Source organism: Halichoeres trimaculatus, unplaced genomic scaffold (genome assembly GCF_033239565.1).
Source record: "Halichoeres trimaculatus isolate MK-OKI-2021-1 unplaced genomic scaffold, fHalTri1.1 fHalTri1_scaffold_7, whole genome shotgun sequence".
Taxonomy (NCBI): domain Eukaryota; kingdom Metazoa; phylum Chordata; class Actinopteri; order Labriformes; family Labridae; genus Halichoeres; species Halichoeres trimaculatus.
Window position 1 is genome coordinate 32023107 of NW_027437185.1, and position 19657 is coordinate 32042763.

At 39.1% G+C, this 19657-nt stretch overlaps 1 protein-coding gene across 1 annotated transcript; it reads right to left on the bottom strand.

The window, feature by feature from the left end:
• Window positions 1-4353: 4353 nt before the first annotated feature.
• nkx3-2 (NK3 homeobox 2) lies at window positions 4354-6865 on the bottom strand. Its single transcript, XM_074674449.1, has 2 exons — window positions 6266-6865; window positions 4354-5525 (listed from the first exon to the last, which is right to left on the bottom strand). The coding sequence occupies exons 1-2, from the start codon at window positions 6636-6638 to the stop codon at window positions 5101-5103; spliced, it is 798 nt and encodes a 265-aa protein (XP_074530550.1). The 5' UTR covers window positions 6639-6865; the 3' UTR covers window positions 4354-5100.
• Window positions 6866-19657: the final 12792 nt, after the last annotated feature.

Here is a 19657-nt window from a genome sequence, read left to right on the forward strand (position 1 = left end):
TTGTATGATTGATCATTAGTCACTTCTTTACCACTTTTCTTCTTTTTTCCTTCAACACACGCTTTCACCCAGGAAGCCTCTCAATTCAAACCCCCATGTGTAGGTCCAGCCTTGGCCTGTTAATATTTGGACCATAATCTGGGGTGTTTATTTTCTTCTTTATATCTGAAGTTTAACAAAATGTCTTTCACAAAAACCTTCAGGGAAAAAAATATATATTTGGATACACGGTTAATTTTAATTACATGTATAAAAAAAGATGCTGTTAGATAGCTCCTAGCCAGAATAACCAGATGTTTTCTCTAAAGATATCTCTAATAATAAAAACATACAACACACTCAGCTGTGTTAATAATCACAGAGTTGTCATCTGAGACCGTTCAGATTTTAGAGTTCTGCTCATGATAGATGAACAACATAAGTCACTTCTTCTATACTATAGAGCCTGTATGAGCAAAGCCAACAAACACAGTTTGTACATGTTTCAACCCTCGATCAGCGACTCTTTGCAGTATTAATAAACTTCTTTAAAACTAAAGTGAGGTTGTATTCTGGCTGTGTGTTTCTTTTTTTTTTTCCATGGCTCCAAAACTTACTCTTCAAGTTTGGAGGAATATATTTACCAGCTGTGTGGAGTGACTGCTCTATGACACATTGATGTGTTTACCACATGAAGACTGATTATTATTACCCTCGTTAATATGGCAGACTTGGATTAAGTGGCACAATAAATCATTTTCAAGTCTTTATTTGGGACACTTTTCGCTACTGTATTTGGGAATTGTTCTTAATCTGTCTAAAATGTGATATAACAGGAGAAAATATGGTTACAAATGACTGTTTCAAGTTCGAACATTTCTGCAAGAAACATTTTAGATTTTTTTTTAATATGGGTTGCAACTAAATTTTCCAAAGGCAAACTACTGATGTAACAGGGAAAATTAATTCAAAGTTGTTGTTTTTTTCAATTTTTTTTTTGGCTAGATTAAGTTGTCCAAAATTATTAATAATTTATATACAACATCACCAAGATAATTGTATATAAATGAATACAAAAAGCTGATTCCTTCAATTTTGGGGTTAAAAAAAAACCTTTATATCTGTTTGGTATATATGTTGTGATATTTCCTTAAATCCTGCTCCTTCACACTCTCTTCACCACAGTGGAGGGATGTCATGGGGGATGAGGAGGGTTATGCACCTGGACCACTTTGAATTAGGAGGCAGAGACTGTCAAAGAAGTTATCCTTTCACAAAATGCTCACAGTGTGATTGACAGCTTCCCACTGAAAGCTCAAGGGCAAAATTGAGCTTAAATGTTTTTTTAAAGGTGGATGGTCAGGAAATAGTCTTTAATTACTTCTCTTTCATTTTACTGGGTTGTTTTATGCATTATCTTTAAAAGGAGAAAATCATTTTTTCTTCTTGAACAAGATATGTTTGGCTCAAAGACCAACACTCATAAGACAGGGTTATGATTACTGCACCATAACTGTGAAAACACAATATTCCTTATTTCTGACAGCTGTTTTAATCATTTGATACAATTGAAAATGTTTGATAAAATGCCATTTGAGTTTATTTAAACCGTATTGAAACAGTAGAAGATATGAAACCTTAAATACTGTTGTGCTGCATTTCTGATTAATGAAAGGATCTAAAAGAATAGTATTACTCTGTAAGTTGGAGGGCAGAATTCACTTCAGGCAAGACCTAGCTCCTTTTTTATAACCTCTTTATGTCTCTTATTACCAGCTATTTGTTGGATTTATTACACTGAGACAGGCTGTGCTGAAATCTGTCAGACCAAAATGAAAATGCAGAAAGATGGTTGTCAACTTGATTCAGGATTCGAAAATATCAAGACGTTCCCATTTCATAATAATTAAAAATAAATCTCTTTTTGTGGTATGAATTTTATCATGGAGCATTAATGTTGATGTTTATCTTAATATAACGTGACACTCAATTATAGTTATAAAGGAAATACGGTAATTTTGTGCAGTAAAATAATTTTAGTCGGATTAAAAATCGAACTGTTCTTCAAAGGCAAGTTTCATAAAATAAAAATAAGTGTTATCTGGAGAGAGATTTAAAGGAGGATCTGTGGTATTTTACTGCTCCGTTAACTTTAATTTGGTTTCTTTAGCTTTGCCACAACAGGCCACAAACAACTCCATCCGTCTTTTGTTTAAAAGAACGCGAAGGCTTTCTATCAACAAATATCTTTCGACTGTTTAGCAGTCAGCTTAGTTAAACAAAGCACAACTCAGCTACTTCCATTTTTTTTACATGGTGCAAATATAAAGTGGTAAGACTCTGCAAAGAGACAAATGATAATTAAAGAAAAAGAGGGGCGGGTGAACAGATATCTAGGGGGTAAATCTAAGAGAAATGGACGAGGAATACTTAACTTAACAGATAAATAAATGAATAAAAAGAAAAAAAAAAGAAGGGACAACATCTGTGTCGGAAAAGTCATAGGCTTTCTCCCAGACTTCATATTTTCTAAACCAAAACACTGAAACCCAAATCTTTGTTCCCATAACTAAAACGTTGTGCGTAAAATTAGAATAAGACCATTTATAATAAAAATTGGAGTTACTTTTGCTTTGAAAAAGAAAAAAAAAATCAAAAAAGTTTACCTGAACGTCCTTTTATGTGCGTAAATAATGAAACTGATCAAACATAACACTTTGAAGTTTTTTTTCCAATTTGAAAAAAGAAATTACAGTCAGCCCTAAATCGATAAACAACAAGTATTTTCCGTGAGCAAGACTTAGACTGCATCTGAAAGTCAAATACTTCGGGGAGATGCGGTGTAGTAAGACTTGTGGGGGTGTTTCCATTTCACTGATCGCAGTTTGAGAGGAAACACGGCCGCGATATGTCCCTCTATATCAGATAACTCCACATGCAGGTTTGAAAGGAAGTTATGTGGGACGGTCCACTCCTCAGTATCCCTCTCTGTCCCCTCACAGCCTCCGGGCAGCCAATGAGCAGCATCAGAGCCGCAGGAGATGGCTTCAGGTGGCGTCTATACCTGCATCGAAGAGATCAGATTTTAGGACATATAGGCGCCTTCAGTTTTGCCCATATAGCTGTAGCGTTGATGAGACAAAACACGGAATAAACCTGGGTAATGTCTGTCCGTCCATAACGACGTTTGCGTAAAAGCATGTGCGTAAAAGCGCACGCGCTGAAATGCAGATGATGCGTTCACGTCCCCACAAATAACACGTTGGATCGTTGGTATTTTCACTGTCAGGGCATCCGCGCCACTGTTTTCATATATTCTTCAACCTTTGTCTCAGCTTTCAGTGCATTCTCAAGCTTTTCACTCATGACACGCAGCCGCTATCCACAGGCTGTGCGCGTCTTTAAGGTTGCACATGTTTTATAAGGATAAAGATGGATGGCTGGTGTACGGCAGCTCCCTGCTGACCCCGACTTAACATTCAGACTGCTAATGGAGACAGAATAACACCGTAATGTTATCCCGCCTATTCTTCATCCAACATAAGGCTTAAACATTTAAGACCTGCAGTTTTCTGCTCAACTCACACATGGTTTTGTACCTAACGGTAACCCAAACTGAACACCTATTCTCCAGCCTTCTAACGCAGTGACATGGGCCTCCTTAACCCCGGAATCCTCCTCTCCTTGTGTTGACATACAGCCCTAAAGGTAGCTGTCATTTCGCCCTGTCCAGGACTCACAGAGCTATTCATCATTATTTGACAGGTGTGTTTGGGAAGAGAGCGATAGTGGCCAAGATGATATCCGTAGGTGTGAGTGTGAGGCCGGAGCATCAGGAGAAACACTGAACAGGTGTGGAGAAAAAGGTTCAAAGTAGAGTTTAAAATGACCAAAATACGCACTACAGAGCAAAGACTGAGTGAGAGTCGTTTCTATATTTGTGGTATTTTCCAAGGAGGGCTGAAGGCTGTTTTTCTTTTTGTTATATTTAGAAAACAATGTCCCCAAAACACTGTGCCAATATTAAAATGTCAAGTTGTGATTTGTAAGTTGGCGAATTCTACTTGATTCAGTAAAATTTAGGGGCTTATTTCCAGAAAAGGAGAGTCCAAAACTTTTTTAATGTTTTGCCTATCATTTGTACGGAGGGAAAAAAAAGTTTGGGAGATTTAAGCAGCGGTAAAACTGTAGAAACGAAGCTCCAGTAATCTAATTTTTGCGTCTTAATCATAGTCTTAAAAGATGAAGTGAAACGTAAACAAAATGCTAAGTAGTAAACTAGCAATTTAAAAACCAGTGATTAAAAAAATGCACCAATAATTTTTTTTAGATGCTTAAAAAATGAAATAACCTCCAAATAAGTTATGCCTGATATGTTTTAATGTCTAAACAGTCACTTAACACAACAACACATGTACATTTCGATCGATCTGTTATTGCTTCTTGGCAAACGATCACACCAACAGACCACCTCTCCTCCGCCTGACGCTGTACATGTCCACACACACCTTAATGCATTTGAACATTGAAATAATATAACGTATATGCTCAAAAGTGCCAAATATCTTACCTTTACAAACACAGCAAGAAAAAAAAACAAACCTGCAACAGAAACAGTTATATGCAAATCAATAGAATATGCCTATTTCCAATCACTGCAGAGGTAGGAAGGCGCATGTAAAATAGAACCCAACATAAGGTGACATGTTCAGTCTGTAAAGGCCGCCAGCTCCCAAAGAGGGACCGAGGCCTTTCAGAGCTCTCCCGAGCAAAGAGAGAAATACTTGAATGATATTTCAGAGTCCCTCCTCAGAGGTTCACATACTGACATTTAATAAGAAAGTCCAGTCTTCTTGCTCACTTTCACTTGCATTTTAATGCCTAAGTCATTAAATGTCTTCTGAATCAGGGTTCATCCGGAAAGACTCCCACTAAGAGAACTTTCTGGGTATTTTTGGATGTGTAAAATCAGAAAAGGCACCCTTGGTGTTTGCCTGGATGTCACAGTGAGGCAGCTCAAGCAGAGACGTCCCTCCTCTTGTCAGAAAAATACCCAGTTCGTTTGATTTCCTGGGAGCGAAATAACAAAACAAAAAAAGAATAAATACAGTCACCGAGCTCTCACTGGTTCCCTGCACAAGCAGAGAGTGTCCATGCGGGGAGGCAGTACGCGTAGGGGTAATAGTAGGACGGCTGCAGGGAGAGCAGCGGGGGCCGCAGGATCTCTCCCGGCCCGTACTGTCTCTGGTCGTCCCGTACCAAAACCTTCACCGCCACCTTTTTAGCAGCAGGAGTGGAAGCGATGAGATCAGCGGCCATCTGGCGGCGTTTTGTCTTGTACCTGCGGTTCTGGAACCAGATTTTGACCTGAGTCTCTGTGAGCTTCAGGGTGGCAGCGAGGTCCGCGCGCTCGGGCCCGGACAGGTACCGCTGGTGGTTGAAACGGCGCTCCAGCTCAAAGACCTGCGCGTGGGAGAAGGCGGCCCTGGAGCGCTTCTTCCGCTGTTTGGGCTGGTCCAGACTCTTCTCGTCCAGGGTGCTGGAGTCTGGCAGAGGGAGACATGCAGATGCAACATGCAAGTAAATTCCTGTGCTTGTTTGTTGTTTTAGCAGAGCTGGGATCACGTGGTTGTGGGTGAGCTTGGTGCGTATTTAAAAAAAAAAACACCCAAAAAGAAGTGAAATAAGAATTCAAATAGTGCGCAGTGGTACAAAACTGTTTGTTTTTCTAACATAGCAAGTTATAATAAATAAACTGCTAAGTAATTGAGTTTTAGAGTTTCAGTGGAGAATCATGACGAGATATTTCTTTTAGACTTAAGCAGAGTGCAAAGCTTCTTTTGTTTTCTTTATTTAAATGATTGCAATACTTTCCTCCAAATATGCCTCAGATGACAGCGCGTCTAATGTAGTTTATAAATGCTTTGTGAATGCATTTTTTGCAAACATGTGCCAAACTAAACGCCAGTCCAGCTAATCCTAACAAATCCATACAAATGTAGTCATAATGTCAATGAATTAAAGAACAATCGTGCGTAAAAGCAGAACAACCCGTGCGTAAAAGTTAGCAGGATGTTGGAAAGTTTACAATCAGGCCTCGTCTCCAACACAAACACACTCAGTTGTGAATCTCCAGAATAATTCCAGATTTATCAAAACAGAGTGATAAAAATGAGCATTCCTCTGTAGTTTGGCTTACAGGCGGAAGTTAAATGATTGTTGGATGGTTTGTTCAGAGAAGAGAGCAGCATTGTGTTTTGTTTGACAGCCCTTGTGTCCTACTCACCCGTAGCGTTATTAGGTTCACTGTCACTCTTTGCGTTCTCTGCAGCTGCAGACTCATGATCCGTCTCCTCCTGCAAACTTTCCTCCAACACATCCGACGCAGGATCCCCGTCTTTCTCTGATTTACACACGGCTGGAGTTTTGCTGTCGTTGTCATCGCTGAGTCCCGAGTCCGAATCGTAACTTTTCTGGTCCGTGGGCTCACAAGTCTCCCCATCAGTTCTCCGAGACCCTCCGTTCATCTCCCCAAATATTTTCCAGCACGCAGTCTTGGAAAAGCACATGTCCAAATCTGGTAAGTGTCTGCTGTCCTCCTTTTTGTTCAGGATGGCTTGGATTGAGAAAGGCATCAGCGAGTTTCCACGGACGGCCATTTTCAGAGGAGACAAGTTTGCGCTCGGTTCTTCAAGTTGAGTAAATAACCGATCCGATAAGAGAAGCAAAAGTCAGATCATCCACATTTTAAAGCCTCTGCCTCCGTTCAGCGCTGCTTGTGTCCCTCCAGTGGTGGTTCCTGCTCACATCCCCGCGGGAGAAGCTGTGGAAAGTTTCTGCTACATCCGCAGACGCGATGCTTCTCCTCCGCATAGCTCTGCCATCAGCACGGCTCTCTCCACACTCCGGCCCTTTTCACCCAATTTTTTTTAAACATCCACCCTCACCTGTGACTGACAGGCACTGTTCGTCGCCTCCTATTGGCCCCGTGAGGAGGAAAGTCGTTTCATGATTGGTCGCTGCACACAACGTCATGCTGCCTTCAACTTTGCACGAAAAAGTTCAAGAAAAGTTTGGTGTAAGTTTTTTACAGTGAAATGAACTGACATGCAGTTACAGCCCTCAAAAAATAACTCAGCTGACACTTACCCCAATATCAGAGGAGAGGACTGGGTTGTGTGCCTACTTTATGGTTGAATAACTGTTTGTTTATTTTGATGTATTAATTGGATTTTATCTCGAGGTGGTAGAATAAATTTTGCTGAAGAGACTCACATAAATTGGTGCAGTAAAGAAGCACAAACTTGTGCGTAAAGGACTGGATTTCCAAAGATGAAGAATATTTTATTTCTACTTAAAAGAAAACAGGAAAGTTGAATGTCCAATTTTTCTTTTGAGACTTAAAAGCAGCATCAAGAGAAAACATATGGGATATGTCATCTTGATTTCCTTGAACAGCTCTGTTGGTAGTCTGATGATTAATGTGACTGATTTTTTTCTGTTTGTTTTAATTAATGGCACCAATTAACAAATGAAACTTTGATACTGAAGCAATTGAATGAAGTGGATTAATGATAAATTTTCCAAGTCTGCGTCAGGAGTCGCAATAACCAGGTAGGCCCAATATGTGAATACATTGATAAATTAGAGTTTAATTTAATAACAGGTGGCTTCTCCTACTCATGACCGTTTACAGGGGGAAGTTATGTCGTTAACCAAGGGATGTGTGGTAAAAGTTGCAGCAGCAGTCACCCTGTGAAACGTCTTGTAAAAACTGACTTTTACTCCTAAAAAATCCTAACATTTCATAGAAAATTAAAGTTTAATTCTGCCTTGTTATTGGCAAACTTTTGGAGTCATTAAAACAAAGAAATTCAATAGGCTAAGAATTTGGTCTCAGACATGCGTCTTTTATTGCATTGGAGTTAATATTTCACCATCAGACTCTGCTCATGTCAGTTTGCTTTTTTTTTTTTTTGTTTAAATCAAATTCTAAGTATGTGGTTTTCCCTCGGATCTTGAGAGAGCAGACGCGCAAAACCGTGCCGTGACCTCTGCTGTTTTGCGCCTTCTGTCTGTCCCCAAAACAGAAGCAAAAGAAAAAAAAGGAAAATAAAAAGGTGAAAAGTTCGGGTGATTTCAAGGGCACACACCATAGGGTCTCACTCGCTGTAACGCGCAAGAAGATTTTCCTCAATACGGAGGTTTGAAAGCTGTGATTAAACCTCAAGTATCGTAATTTGTTTTGTTCATTCTGTTGGCCTAAAAAGAAGGATGTAGAGGCTTTGAAGCATCTATCTTTACTTTCCATGGAACTAGATTTTTTTTTTCAGTTTGGTTGCCAGTCTGCCTCTTATGCGTCTTTTTTATTATTACCCTGAATTCTTCTGTCCCTTAACGCCATAAAGTAAAAAAATAAGGTGCATGCAAAAGTAAAACAGTGCACAAGTGTTTGCTTATTAAATACATAAGCATAAATAAAAGGCTACTTTATTCGGCCTTATATTTTTTATTAATATTATTATTATTATTTTTGCCGAGACTTTAATTTAATTTAATAGTTTTCATTATAATATTATAATTTAAATTTATAAAATAATAATAATAATAATAATAATAATATCCATCCATCCATTTTCTATACCGCTTATCCTGTTACAGGGTCGCGGGTGGCTGGAGCCTATCCCAGCAATCATTGGGCGAGAGGCAGGGTACACCCTGGACTGGTCGCCAGTCAATCGCAGGGCTGACACATAGACAGACAACCATGCACGCACACACTCACACCTAGGGACAATTTTGGTGTGACCAATTAACCTGGTAAGCATGTTTTTGGACTGTGGGAGGAAGCCGGAGTACCCGGAGAGAACCCACGCATGCACGGGGAGAACATGCAAACTCCACACAGAAAGACCCACTGGCCGAGGTGGGGATTTGAACCGGTGACCTTCTTGCTGTGAGGCTGCAGCGCTAACCGTTGCGCCACCGTGCAGCCCATAATAATAATAATAATTCTAAAATAATAATAATAATTCTAAAATAATAATAATAATAATAATAATAATAATAATAATAATAATAATAATAATAATAATAATAATAATAATAATGTCTGCTCACTTCCTGTTTATGATCTTCAAACATCCTACTTTGATTAAACTACTGAATAAAATTCTTCATGATATCTGCACGTGCGTCGCCGGGGCAAAAAGAACGTTCTCTGCACGTGCAGCGTCTGTTACCAAGTTTACAGACTGAGCGCGCAAAGCTGATTTTAAACGACAAACCAAATGAAAGGTTAAAAAACTGCTTTTATTAATTATCTGTTGCGTAAATAATTGTCTTTTCCACATGTTGAATGATTCGTGATGTTAACGCCGACAAATCACGAGCCGTTTGGATCCCAGTAAGCGCCCAAAGTCTGGTTAATCCCCTCTACATCAATAAAAAGTCGTCCTTACATTTATCTCACCTCAGCGCTGCTGCTCTCACCCTGTGCAGACCTGTAACATGCATACATTATACCATCTAGTGGTCACTGCAAACACCTCCTCGTCCTGGCTTTTTGACATCCAGGGTCAGAGAAACCTCACTCTCAAAACCCTGCACTGAACAACAGACACATGAGGAGCTTTAGTGTCAGTGTCAGACTTGACAAAATGGTTCATTTGTTCAGTTTTAGCTGCAACAACTTTTTTTCGAAGAGTGGTGTAAAACACTTTTTCTTGGTTTAACTTCGTGATCCTGCCCTGTGGCTCTGTGCAAACAAACTGTCTGAAATTATGCAGCATTGTCTCCGAGCTGGATGTGATCTTGTGGTATTAAAGCCTGAATCACCGCAAGCAATGAAAACACAACTGGAACAGGGGAAAGCACAAACCACTGACACGTCTGGATATTTTCACACACCCTGCCTCTTGTTCTTTCACAAAATACTCCCTCCACCCAGAGCCAATACACAAGTGCTTCATCCCAAACTGTATTCTACAACTTTTTCTTCTTTTTGTCCTTCATGCTTTTTTTTTCTCACACACCACACTGTTGTCTTTTGTCCTTAAAAAACAGCCTTCAACTGACCCGCACACAGAGCCGTGGAAAAATGGAAAATAAATAAAACAGCGTGCCAATCCTCCAGCACACTGAGTCAGTGTGAGCCTATCAGTGTGATGTGGAGCAGAACTCCCCGGGTTACTCAGTGTTTTGGTAACCACACTGTGAGGAGGAGTAATAAGCAGTAAGTAGCTGCAAGTGGCAGGAAATGTAAACAGGCAGCGTGGCTTTCATTCAGAAAACTGCAAGGACGTTTACACACACATGCTTTGTTGTGGCTCACACTTAGAGGACAGTGAGGTTCATCATCTACTTTTGTTTCCTTTATTTAAACCTCAAAGGAAATAAACTGATACAGTCAACAGCTGTGGTCTAAAACTGTGAGGAAAGCATGCGGTCTTTATTTCTGGGATTTAAATCTGCAACAATTACTCACACAACTGCAAAAACTGTTTTTGAACTTAAACTTTCAGCAGGATATATGAGAAATGGTAAGCACTGGGTTCAGCCCATCTAAAGAGAATCGGCTTCATAAAACAGAAATATAGCAAACAACTGTGTCAGGGATTTATTTCTTCCGGGGAGTCAAGTGAGATTAAAATTCAAACCAAGATAAAGGCAGTAAAACTATAACACACAAAATAAGTGAAACATGGGGGTAAAATTCCTGTTATCCCATTAGAAATCTTTGCTAAATGTATTTCAAGTATTAGCAATGCCAATGCAGATTACCAGCAGCTCTTTCTAAATATAAGATTTTATGAAGTTATTCAGAGATTGTTGATGACCGAATGTCCAATTATTTAGAGTTAAAGCTCCTGTGGGGAGATTTGGGTTGGTTAAGATTAATACTTATCGCTATTTCAGGCTTAAATAGACAAACAAGACCACCAACAAGAAGAGTGACTATTTCTAATAATTTATTCATAAGGCCTGAAACTATGAGCTGAGAGTAGGAACTGGACCAGGTGCTAACACAGCATTTTCTCACATGTTTCCACAGGGACGGAGCCAGGATTTCAGTTTTGGGAGGGCCAGACAACTTTTGGCTGGGCCTTAAGTTACAAAAGTTTGTAGATGATTAATTTGATTAACAAAAATAATGGATTTGGTTGCCTTTTTTTACCTTTGATTGCATTTTGATAACCTTTTTCTGCATCAGACAGATCTACCTGCACCAGGAGGCTGCACTACTACGGTTTATTATAAGCTGTAAGAGCAAGGGCATCAACCAGGGTTAAATGAAATGAATAAAAATCTACATTTCCCAAAATATTGTTTTGATCCCACCCACATGAAGCTGAATGTTTTAAAACTTTTCTCCAACAGGCTAGAAAACATGGCTCATTTTACAAGGACAGCCCATTCAACGCTAACAAAACAAACATGAATTTTCCATGCTCTTATTAAACCGATTTAAAAATATTTATATATAAATTGTGATAAAAGCTCCACCAGATAAATATATATATATATTACAGTGAGCAGTGTGAGATTTTTTTCATTTCTATACATGCCAACAGATTTTAAAGCCCCTGTGAGGAACTTTTGGTTTGGGTTGATGATGGCGCCCCCTAGTGGACAAAGTGATACCTCTTGTAACTTTTCTGTTTTATTCTGTAAATGTGTAAGTTATGTTTTCTTGAGAGAAATGTTACCAGTGATCAACCAAATGTAGAACTTTTCATTGTAAAAAGTTGGAAAAAAAAAACTGTTTTTGCCACTTATGTGACACATACTCTCACACAGTAGTAACCCACATTAAAAAAAAATAATACAAAATTAATTTTTATATTGTTGCTGATGGTCTGGTTCTTATTTTCAAGCAGCATTGAGGCACCACTTAAAATTTCAGACTGTTTCATTACCAGTTAAAAATTCCTCACAGTAGCTTTAAAGTATAAAATGTTCATTTTGCTAAAACTCTTTATGTATAGAAATGTATTCTTCTGCAGGTGTTACAATTAATGATTATTTTTAAAATGATTAAGCGACTGAATAATTATAAATGTCAGAAACTGACAGAAAGAACTTCCTCCTGACTGCTGAAGCTTTAATCTTCAAATCTCAACTTAAAAAAAAACTATGATTGGCTAAAGCCAGTGTTTTTTAATATTTGCTTAAAAAATCTGAAATAAGATCCCAGGAAATATATAAAAAAAAAACACCAGACACCAAATGAATATATGTTGTTATCTCACACTGTGTTTTGTCTGTTTTTCCAAATGGTGTCAAAGGACCACACACACACCCAGTCCATGGTTTTTACCTTCATTCAGCAGACTGGTTCTCAGTTTATGGACAGGAAGGCTCCCTCTGCTGGTGAGGATGAGAAACTGCTCTCCTAAAAAAAAAGAGGAAAGATGAGACCTTCACTTCCTAATAGCTCTGCCGGGAAAAGGTAAATTCATCTTCTTTTTTTCCTCCTTGTACAATGACACAATTCCATAATCACACCCAGACTCTTTGTCTGCTCTCCTCCAGTTCAACACCACCACCTTTCCAGTAAAGAAATAAACTTTAATGGCATATTACAGTGCTGCGTTTACCTCCACCCACAAGCCCCCCAACCCTAATTTTTCCCCTGTCTGTTCTCATAACTGAAATCTGGGGTCTTAAACTGAAATCTTGCCTGATGCTATGGTAACGTCTCTGTTTCCCCTCCTCTTCTGGGTGTGTTTATGACAGGTTTTGGATTTTTTTCTTGCGTGCTGGTATGAAGGAGGCTCGCAGCATGCCATACACCCCCCTCTACACCCACCCTCACATGTGAGGATAGCTGCCAAATTATGTTCAGATGGAGCAACACATGAGAGGGCACTGCCAAGACTGATTTGGAGAAATGCTCCCAATATGCCCTCTAGATTTCTCCCTGAATATCACATCCACGGTGATAGCACCCTTAATCAACCTCAACACTGGAAAGTGGAGGAAAAGGGGACAGAGGGAGGGGTTACTGCCAGCTTTAAGTATGCTTTTAGCCGCCTAAGTTACAACTGAACCCTCTCCTAAAAGAAAAATTATCCTTGCATGCGATGGGGCACTAAATGGAGGATCCTTTGGGACTGAACACTTAATACAGTAAATGGAACCAAGAGACAGAAAGGGAGAAGCTAACCCAAACATCCCAGTGATGGCTACACACAGGAGGAGGAGTGGGGGGGTCGCCCCGCTGTTACACTCCAATTAATGTGTGTAGATAGCACAGACGTGATTTATAGTTTATTTCTGGCTGACAAACGAGCTTCCATCCGCCCTCTCCGGCACGCAACAGATAATGTGAGCAGCTCAAGCACATCATGAAAGGCCGCTGAGGTCTGCAGAGCTCAGGTGGAAAAGAAGACGTCCTTCAAACAGCACAGACCCCTTCAGAAGATTCATGTCTCGTGCTGTTAAATATCTCTTTTACACACACAAGTTGATGAAGTTCTGAAAACTTCAGGGACCATTTAGAAATTTTTGGGATGTCTCTGCTCTTCTCTTTTCAGACGGTGAAGTGTGTGTCATTGTCTGCAGTTTCTGCTCCAAAAAGACAAACTGTGATTGGGACGTTTGCAGAAGAAGGACTGATCTCTGACAGTTCAGAGTGGAGAGGAGGATTTAGCGTGGGACTGTTTCTGTTATCTAATGTTATATAATTAAAAAAAACTTCTCATGTGCTTTGCTCATTGATTTTGTGCTTCAAAATAAAACAAAACGGACAAAATCATGTCCTGGCTCATTTTTTTAACCCCGTTTTGGCACTCTGCTGAATACCTCTGAGCTTTGAGTACTACATCTCTTTACATACGAGTTAGAAATATCAAGTTGTTACATATTATCTTTTAAAGGTCCCATATTCTGCTCCTTCTCTGCAGTTTAATATGGATCATTGATGTCTTCATGAAATGGTAGTAACATGTTTTGGTCCAAAAAGCCAATAAATCAAGCACAGCAGCATTGTTTCCAGGCTCTCATAGCCCCTCTGTTCAGAACGCTCTGATTTAGTGGGCGTGACCTTCATATGTAAATGAGTCACCGCTGATACCGCCCCGCTCTTCTGCGTAACTGAGAGCGGCGCCACGAGCTTCGAGTGTACAATGTTTAGAAAACAGCGAAGCTCGTTTACTGTAACATTACAGGCTAAAACAACAGGCTAACCGCAGCTAAAGTTAGCATCCTGAAGCTTGTGCATGGAACCATGTGGCTGTTTACAGCCAAAAGCAGAGCAGTGATGGCTCTTCAACTTTCTCCAGCAACAGGGAGGGGAGTGGGCGGGGAGGGGGTTCGGGGGTATCTGCTACGGTGGACCAATCAGGTCAGACTTGCTCCTGATTGGTCAAAAAAGGGAATCGCTGACGTCGGCAAATCCCCAAAACCCAAACAGCTCCTTTTAGGTCAGGGTTTACATTCACAAGCTCTACTAAATACACATTTTGTCATTAAATATCACATTTTGTGGGCTGGGAGGAAAGCCAAAGACCCACAAATTTCACTAAAGGACTTAATAAGGTGATTTTTGCATAATATGGGACCTTTAAATAAAACCAAACGGCCAAAAATTCTGAAATCTTATCAGGTGTTTTTGTCTTATTTTAAGTAAGAATTGTCTTGTTATACTTGATTTAACCCCTATTCAACTGGTCAGTCCTGAAAAATGTCTTGTTTTAAGTTATTTAAAGACAAAAAAATGAGGTCTGAATTGCTGTAACAAGTTTAAAAAAATCTGCCAGTGGAACAAGAAAAATGTTCTTTCTCTTAATACAAGTAAATTTTTTCTTGTTCCTTTGGCAGATTTTTTTTGTACTTGTTACAAGCAATTCAGACCTCATTTTTGTTTCGGGGACAGTGTCAGGTCGTTTGACTGGGGTGGTACACCTGCCAAACGATAACGCAGGTGTCCTAAGGTGAGCTCAGGGTGGAAGAAAACCTCCCGTGGAGGGTAAAAGCTCGCTAGATCTTTATTTTCAGTGTGAATACAGACCATGAAATCTGGGCCTCATGATTATTCTGACTTTTTGGGTTTTAAGCAGGAGGTGTCAGAAAAGTTGCCATTGTTTTTTACTGTGCAGCACTTTGGTAAACTTAATTGTTTTTTTTTATTTTTTATTTATTTTACTTAACCTTTATCTAACCAGGAGAACCTCATTGAGATAAAAAAAAAAAAATCTTATTTACAAGAGTGTCCTGGCCAAGACAGGCAGCAGCACATTTATAAAGTTACAGACATAACACAATTTCAAGCACAGATACAGACATATCAATCAGTTTGTCTTTGAAAAACTTGAAACAAGATATTTTTCTGGACTGGTCAGGTAAATGTGGCTCATATTAAGTCTAAAAAGACTTTTTCTACTGAAAATAAGACAAAAAAAACTTGACAAGATTTCAGTTTTTTCCACTGCATTTTTTTTTGTTTTTTTTTAATAAAACAACAATCATAACAGCCTTTGCAATAAACTGTTTCCTCAAATGTATTTTATTCTCACTCCCATTTCTTCTTTTTGCATTTTATCCAGCAGTGCAAAATGTAAATGTTTGCAATTTTTCAACTTGTCTTAAATTTTTGATCAGGTGTGTATAACAGCAGACGGCTACTTTAAAATCTAAATACTGATCATTGTGTAGCCCATAAGAAGAACTCTGAGGTCCTCTGAGGTCAGGGTTTGCAGGTTGTTCCTCACACTGAACTAAAAACTGATGACACTGAAGTTAAGAGTGTTTACTTCCAAAACTTTGTACCCATCTTCCACTAAAGCTGTGGACAATTTCAGAAAGCAGCGAAAGACCCTTTGTTGTCTCAGTCTTGCCTTTTAATGCATGAATTGCTTTGTGTCTGTTCTTATTTTGTGTGATAAGTTGTACGTCTCTTCCTTTTGTTTTAGGCCTTTTTTAACTATATATTTTATATATTTTCTTTTGTATTTAATTGTATCTTAACTTTTAATGATTACATTGTAGGCTGCCTATTTTACAACTGGCTGGCGGCTACAGCTGGAAATTAGCCATACAGGCAAAAGCTGCCTCTTTTACTGCACAGTGAATCAAAGGGGACTGTCCACGAAACAATAAACAAATAAACTAAACTAAACTTGGATTTTTTTTTTATTATCAGTATTTTTGTCTAATAACTGGTCTAACCTACAACAATCTCTGAGTTTTGCTTTCAATCCTTTCATTGTAAAGCACTGCTTATAAAGCTAATATAAGAATAAACACAGGAAGTAGCACATAAAGGATAGCCACAACCTTGTATTTATCTTTTTAAGAGCATTTTATAACTTTCTCAAGAAAATTGAGATTAAAGAATAAGTTCAGGGTTAGTTTAGAGCTTACAAATGACCTTCTTGTATTGTTAAACTAAAGATATGTGGTTAAAATCTCTTCTTTCAAACCAGAGTTTTGGTGCTTTATTTGAATTTTAAGTTTTCATAAGTCAAACTTACATCAACAGCTCGACTTGACCCCTAAATGTGAGTCAGTAAACACAGATCTGAGAAGTCTTCCTGCACTCCTGAGTCCCTCAGCTGACACATGTCGCTTTGAATCTGGACTTGCCAGCAGACGTATTTTAATGCTGCAAAAAGAAGCTGAAGGAAAAACCCTTTAGGACTCTGATCCACCGCCCCTCCCTGCTGCCTGTCGCCTGCTATTTCAATGACTCTCCTATGAAACACTTCTGACGTTAAACACCTGTTAACTTTTATGTCTTATGAGAGGAGTGGCTGAATGGAGGAGCATTATGCTCACGACCGGCCAAATCCCCAGTAGAGGAAAGACCACTCCCTGAGCAGAGGGGCAGCAGCAGGAGTGTGTGTGCGCCCCTAATCCCTGCAGCCCCTACACACACACACTCATACACCCACTCACACAAGTTACCTCTATTTCAGTTGACAGCAGCGTGAAACCACCGTCCTTCCCCGAGCTCTCTGCTGGAGTAACTGCAGCGCTCCCCCTCAGCAGACCTGCTTAAGAGGCAAAGTGAGGAGATGTGAGGAGGTCTGAGGAGGCCGCGTGTGTTGCTGGTTTTCTGTATCAGGGGTCAGTTTTTTTTCTTACCTCCAAATGAAAATGTTCAGCTGGTTCTGCCAGAATCAGAAAAAACATTCATTGAAGGGGCCTGTTTTGAGCTAGAAGCAGTTAAATCTGGGCTCATCACAACAAATTCACAAGAACATGTCAAATTCACTCATTAACACACAGATAGCACAGAAAATGGGCCAGTTTGGGGGTTTAAGTTTTGCCCTGCTTAAGCAGTGGATAAAGAGACTTGAGATCAAACCCCTGACCTTCTAATTAAGAGGAAACCGACTCCACGACTGAGCCACAGCAGGCCGTTACAAAAGGTGAGATATCAAGCAGGATATGATGTCATCATTAAGTGACTCAAGCTTCTGCTCAGTCTGTTTGCAGAAATTTAGAAATTTACCATATGTTTCTATGCATTTAAATTTCTTTTTTTTCAATTTTTTTTCAAATAAAAGATTCCAAACACATCGGAAAAGCGAAGTTATAAAAGTTAACCATGATGCTCACTTTGATGCTAAAAGAGTCCACTTACTTTAAACTAAGGATAGACCGATTATTGGCCCGGCTAATTATCGGGGCCGATATTTGGCATTTTGGGGCATATCAGCATCTGCCTTTTTAAAAATCTGACAGCCGATATAAAACCAAGTCAAAACTGTGTTGTTCTGGCTCTGATGCTTCTCTGCACAATGTTTCTCCCTTTCTACACTATGGAAGCCCTAGATGGTCATTTAACATCAGTCATATAAAACCAAACAGAAAATTAATTCAACTGCATTACATGCCTGTAAAAAGCAGCACAAACTCAATTCTGTCCAGTTTTATCGCAGTTACATTGAAATTTTGGGAAAACTTTATTTATTGTACAAAACTAGAAAGCTATTTATTTTTTAAGTTTTCAGTTAACTTTAAAAAACATGCTGCTGAGCCTGGGAGCTGTTTATTAAATATATGCTTGGAGGCATTTGAAAGCAGTTGAGTGTTGGAGTTTGTATTGTTCAAAATTTTTTACGCCAATATTTTCACTTAAACTGCAAATAAATATCTGCTTCAATTATCGGTTATTGGCCTCCTTGCCTACTAATAATCAGTATCGGTATCGGCACATAAAAATCCATATCGGTCTATCACTACTTTAAACATTTTAATGCAGGGCTTTATAAGGAGTTGTTTTCTCACTATGATAAGGCAAGTTTGAGAAAAGGATCAAGGCCACTGGAAAAAAACAAACATTTTTTCTGACTATATTTTCTGAGAAAAAAAAAATTATATAAAAAAAAAAAAATAAAAAAAATTTGGCCTTTTTTTCTCTTTCAGTGGCCCTAATCCTTTTCCATAGACTGATTCAGCTCGGTCAATAAAATTTAAAAAAGAAAAGGAAAAATAAGATTTAACTTATTAAAGGATGAAAAAATTGAGAATTTAGAAAAATGATAAATCTGCATTTGAAAACAAAAACAAATGTTGAACTCTTTAAAACCTCCTTTTTGTATTTTTCCAAACACTTTTGTGTTTCTACCATTTCTTTCTGACACAACAGCTCTGACCCTTTCACCCACAGTGGGTCAAGAAACCACAAAAATTACACTTTCACAAGAGCTGAGGATGAATTTGTTTCAGAATGTTGAACTCCAACCAGTGGCAGATTTCTTCATCGATATTACTGTAGGGATTGGGAAATTTGCATTTTTTATGCCAAACACAGAAAACTATCAAAACCCAGATCAGGACAAAAAAATTAGTTAGACGATAAAACCAAAATAAATAACCTTAAATGTAATAACTTCATATAAATGCTTTTTCACTTTCCGTGGTGTTGGAGCATTCAGTCATAAACATTTTGAAATTGTACTGAAATTAAATGTAGCCCTGACCTGAAGTTTGTCTTTTAAAAAAATATTTTGTTATGAAATATTCACAGCAGCTTAAAGACAAGTTAGTATCTGTTCAGATTTTTGCAGCTGTTGTAAATCTAATATCTAAGATGATTATCTGAGGTCATTCTCTCTGTGTGTCTTAAGATCTCGCTGTCGATGTGAGGACCCTGATGAGCAGCCCCTCCATCACACACAGGAAACCTGCCCAATAAATCAGACTAATGTGTCTCAAACTGCAGCAAACCCCTCTAGCGACAATGCAAACGTCCAGAATAAAAATGACGCCTAAAATCGCTCAAACAGCATCAGTGAGTGAAAGGAGCGCTGTTTGTCTGCCAGGCCTGGTGGCTGAATGAAAGCTGATCCAAACCTTTAAAATGAGAGCTGCTGGGGTAATATTTTAAGGCTTGGATTGCAGCACCAGGAAATACCTGGGAGAGGAGCACCTTAAAGGAATCGAATTTAAGCAATCCGCAGGAATGGTTGGAAAACTTCACCGGAGGAGTCGGGCTTCCCACAACCTCCCTGCGCGCTTTTTTGGATCCTGTCGGTTCAGGTGCAGCGATCAAAGCCTCATAACGTGCTAATGATGGTGGAATATTTCATTCAGGGTTTGTCAGTTTTATCCCCCATTAACAGGCAGGAATGTCCTCTCCTCTTCTTCACTCCGAGACGATTGGTCGATGCCTTCGGCTATTTACACGATAAAGACAGAACATCCATTTAGGAAACACAGGGGAGAT

What these genes read in the sequence shown, in the direction of transcription:
- nkx3-2 (XM_074674449.1), bottom strand. Translation starts at nt 6,638, where the DNA reads ATGGCCGTCCGTGGAAACTCGCTGATGCCTTTCTCAATCCAAGCCATC. An exon ending in TGAACCTAATAACGCTACGG is followed by an intron (nt 5,526 to 6,265) that starts GTGAGTAGGACA and finishes TCCCTCTGCCAG; the next exon opens with ACTCCAGCACCCTGGACGAG.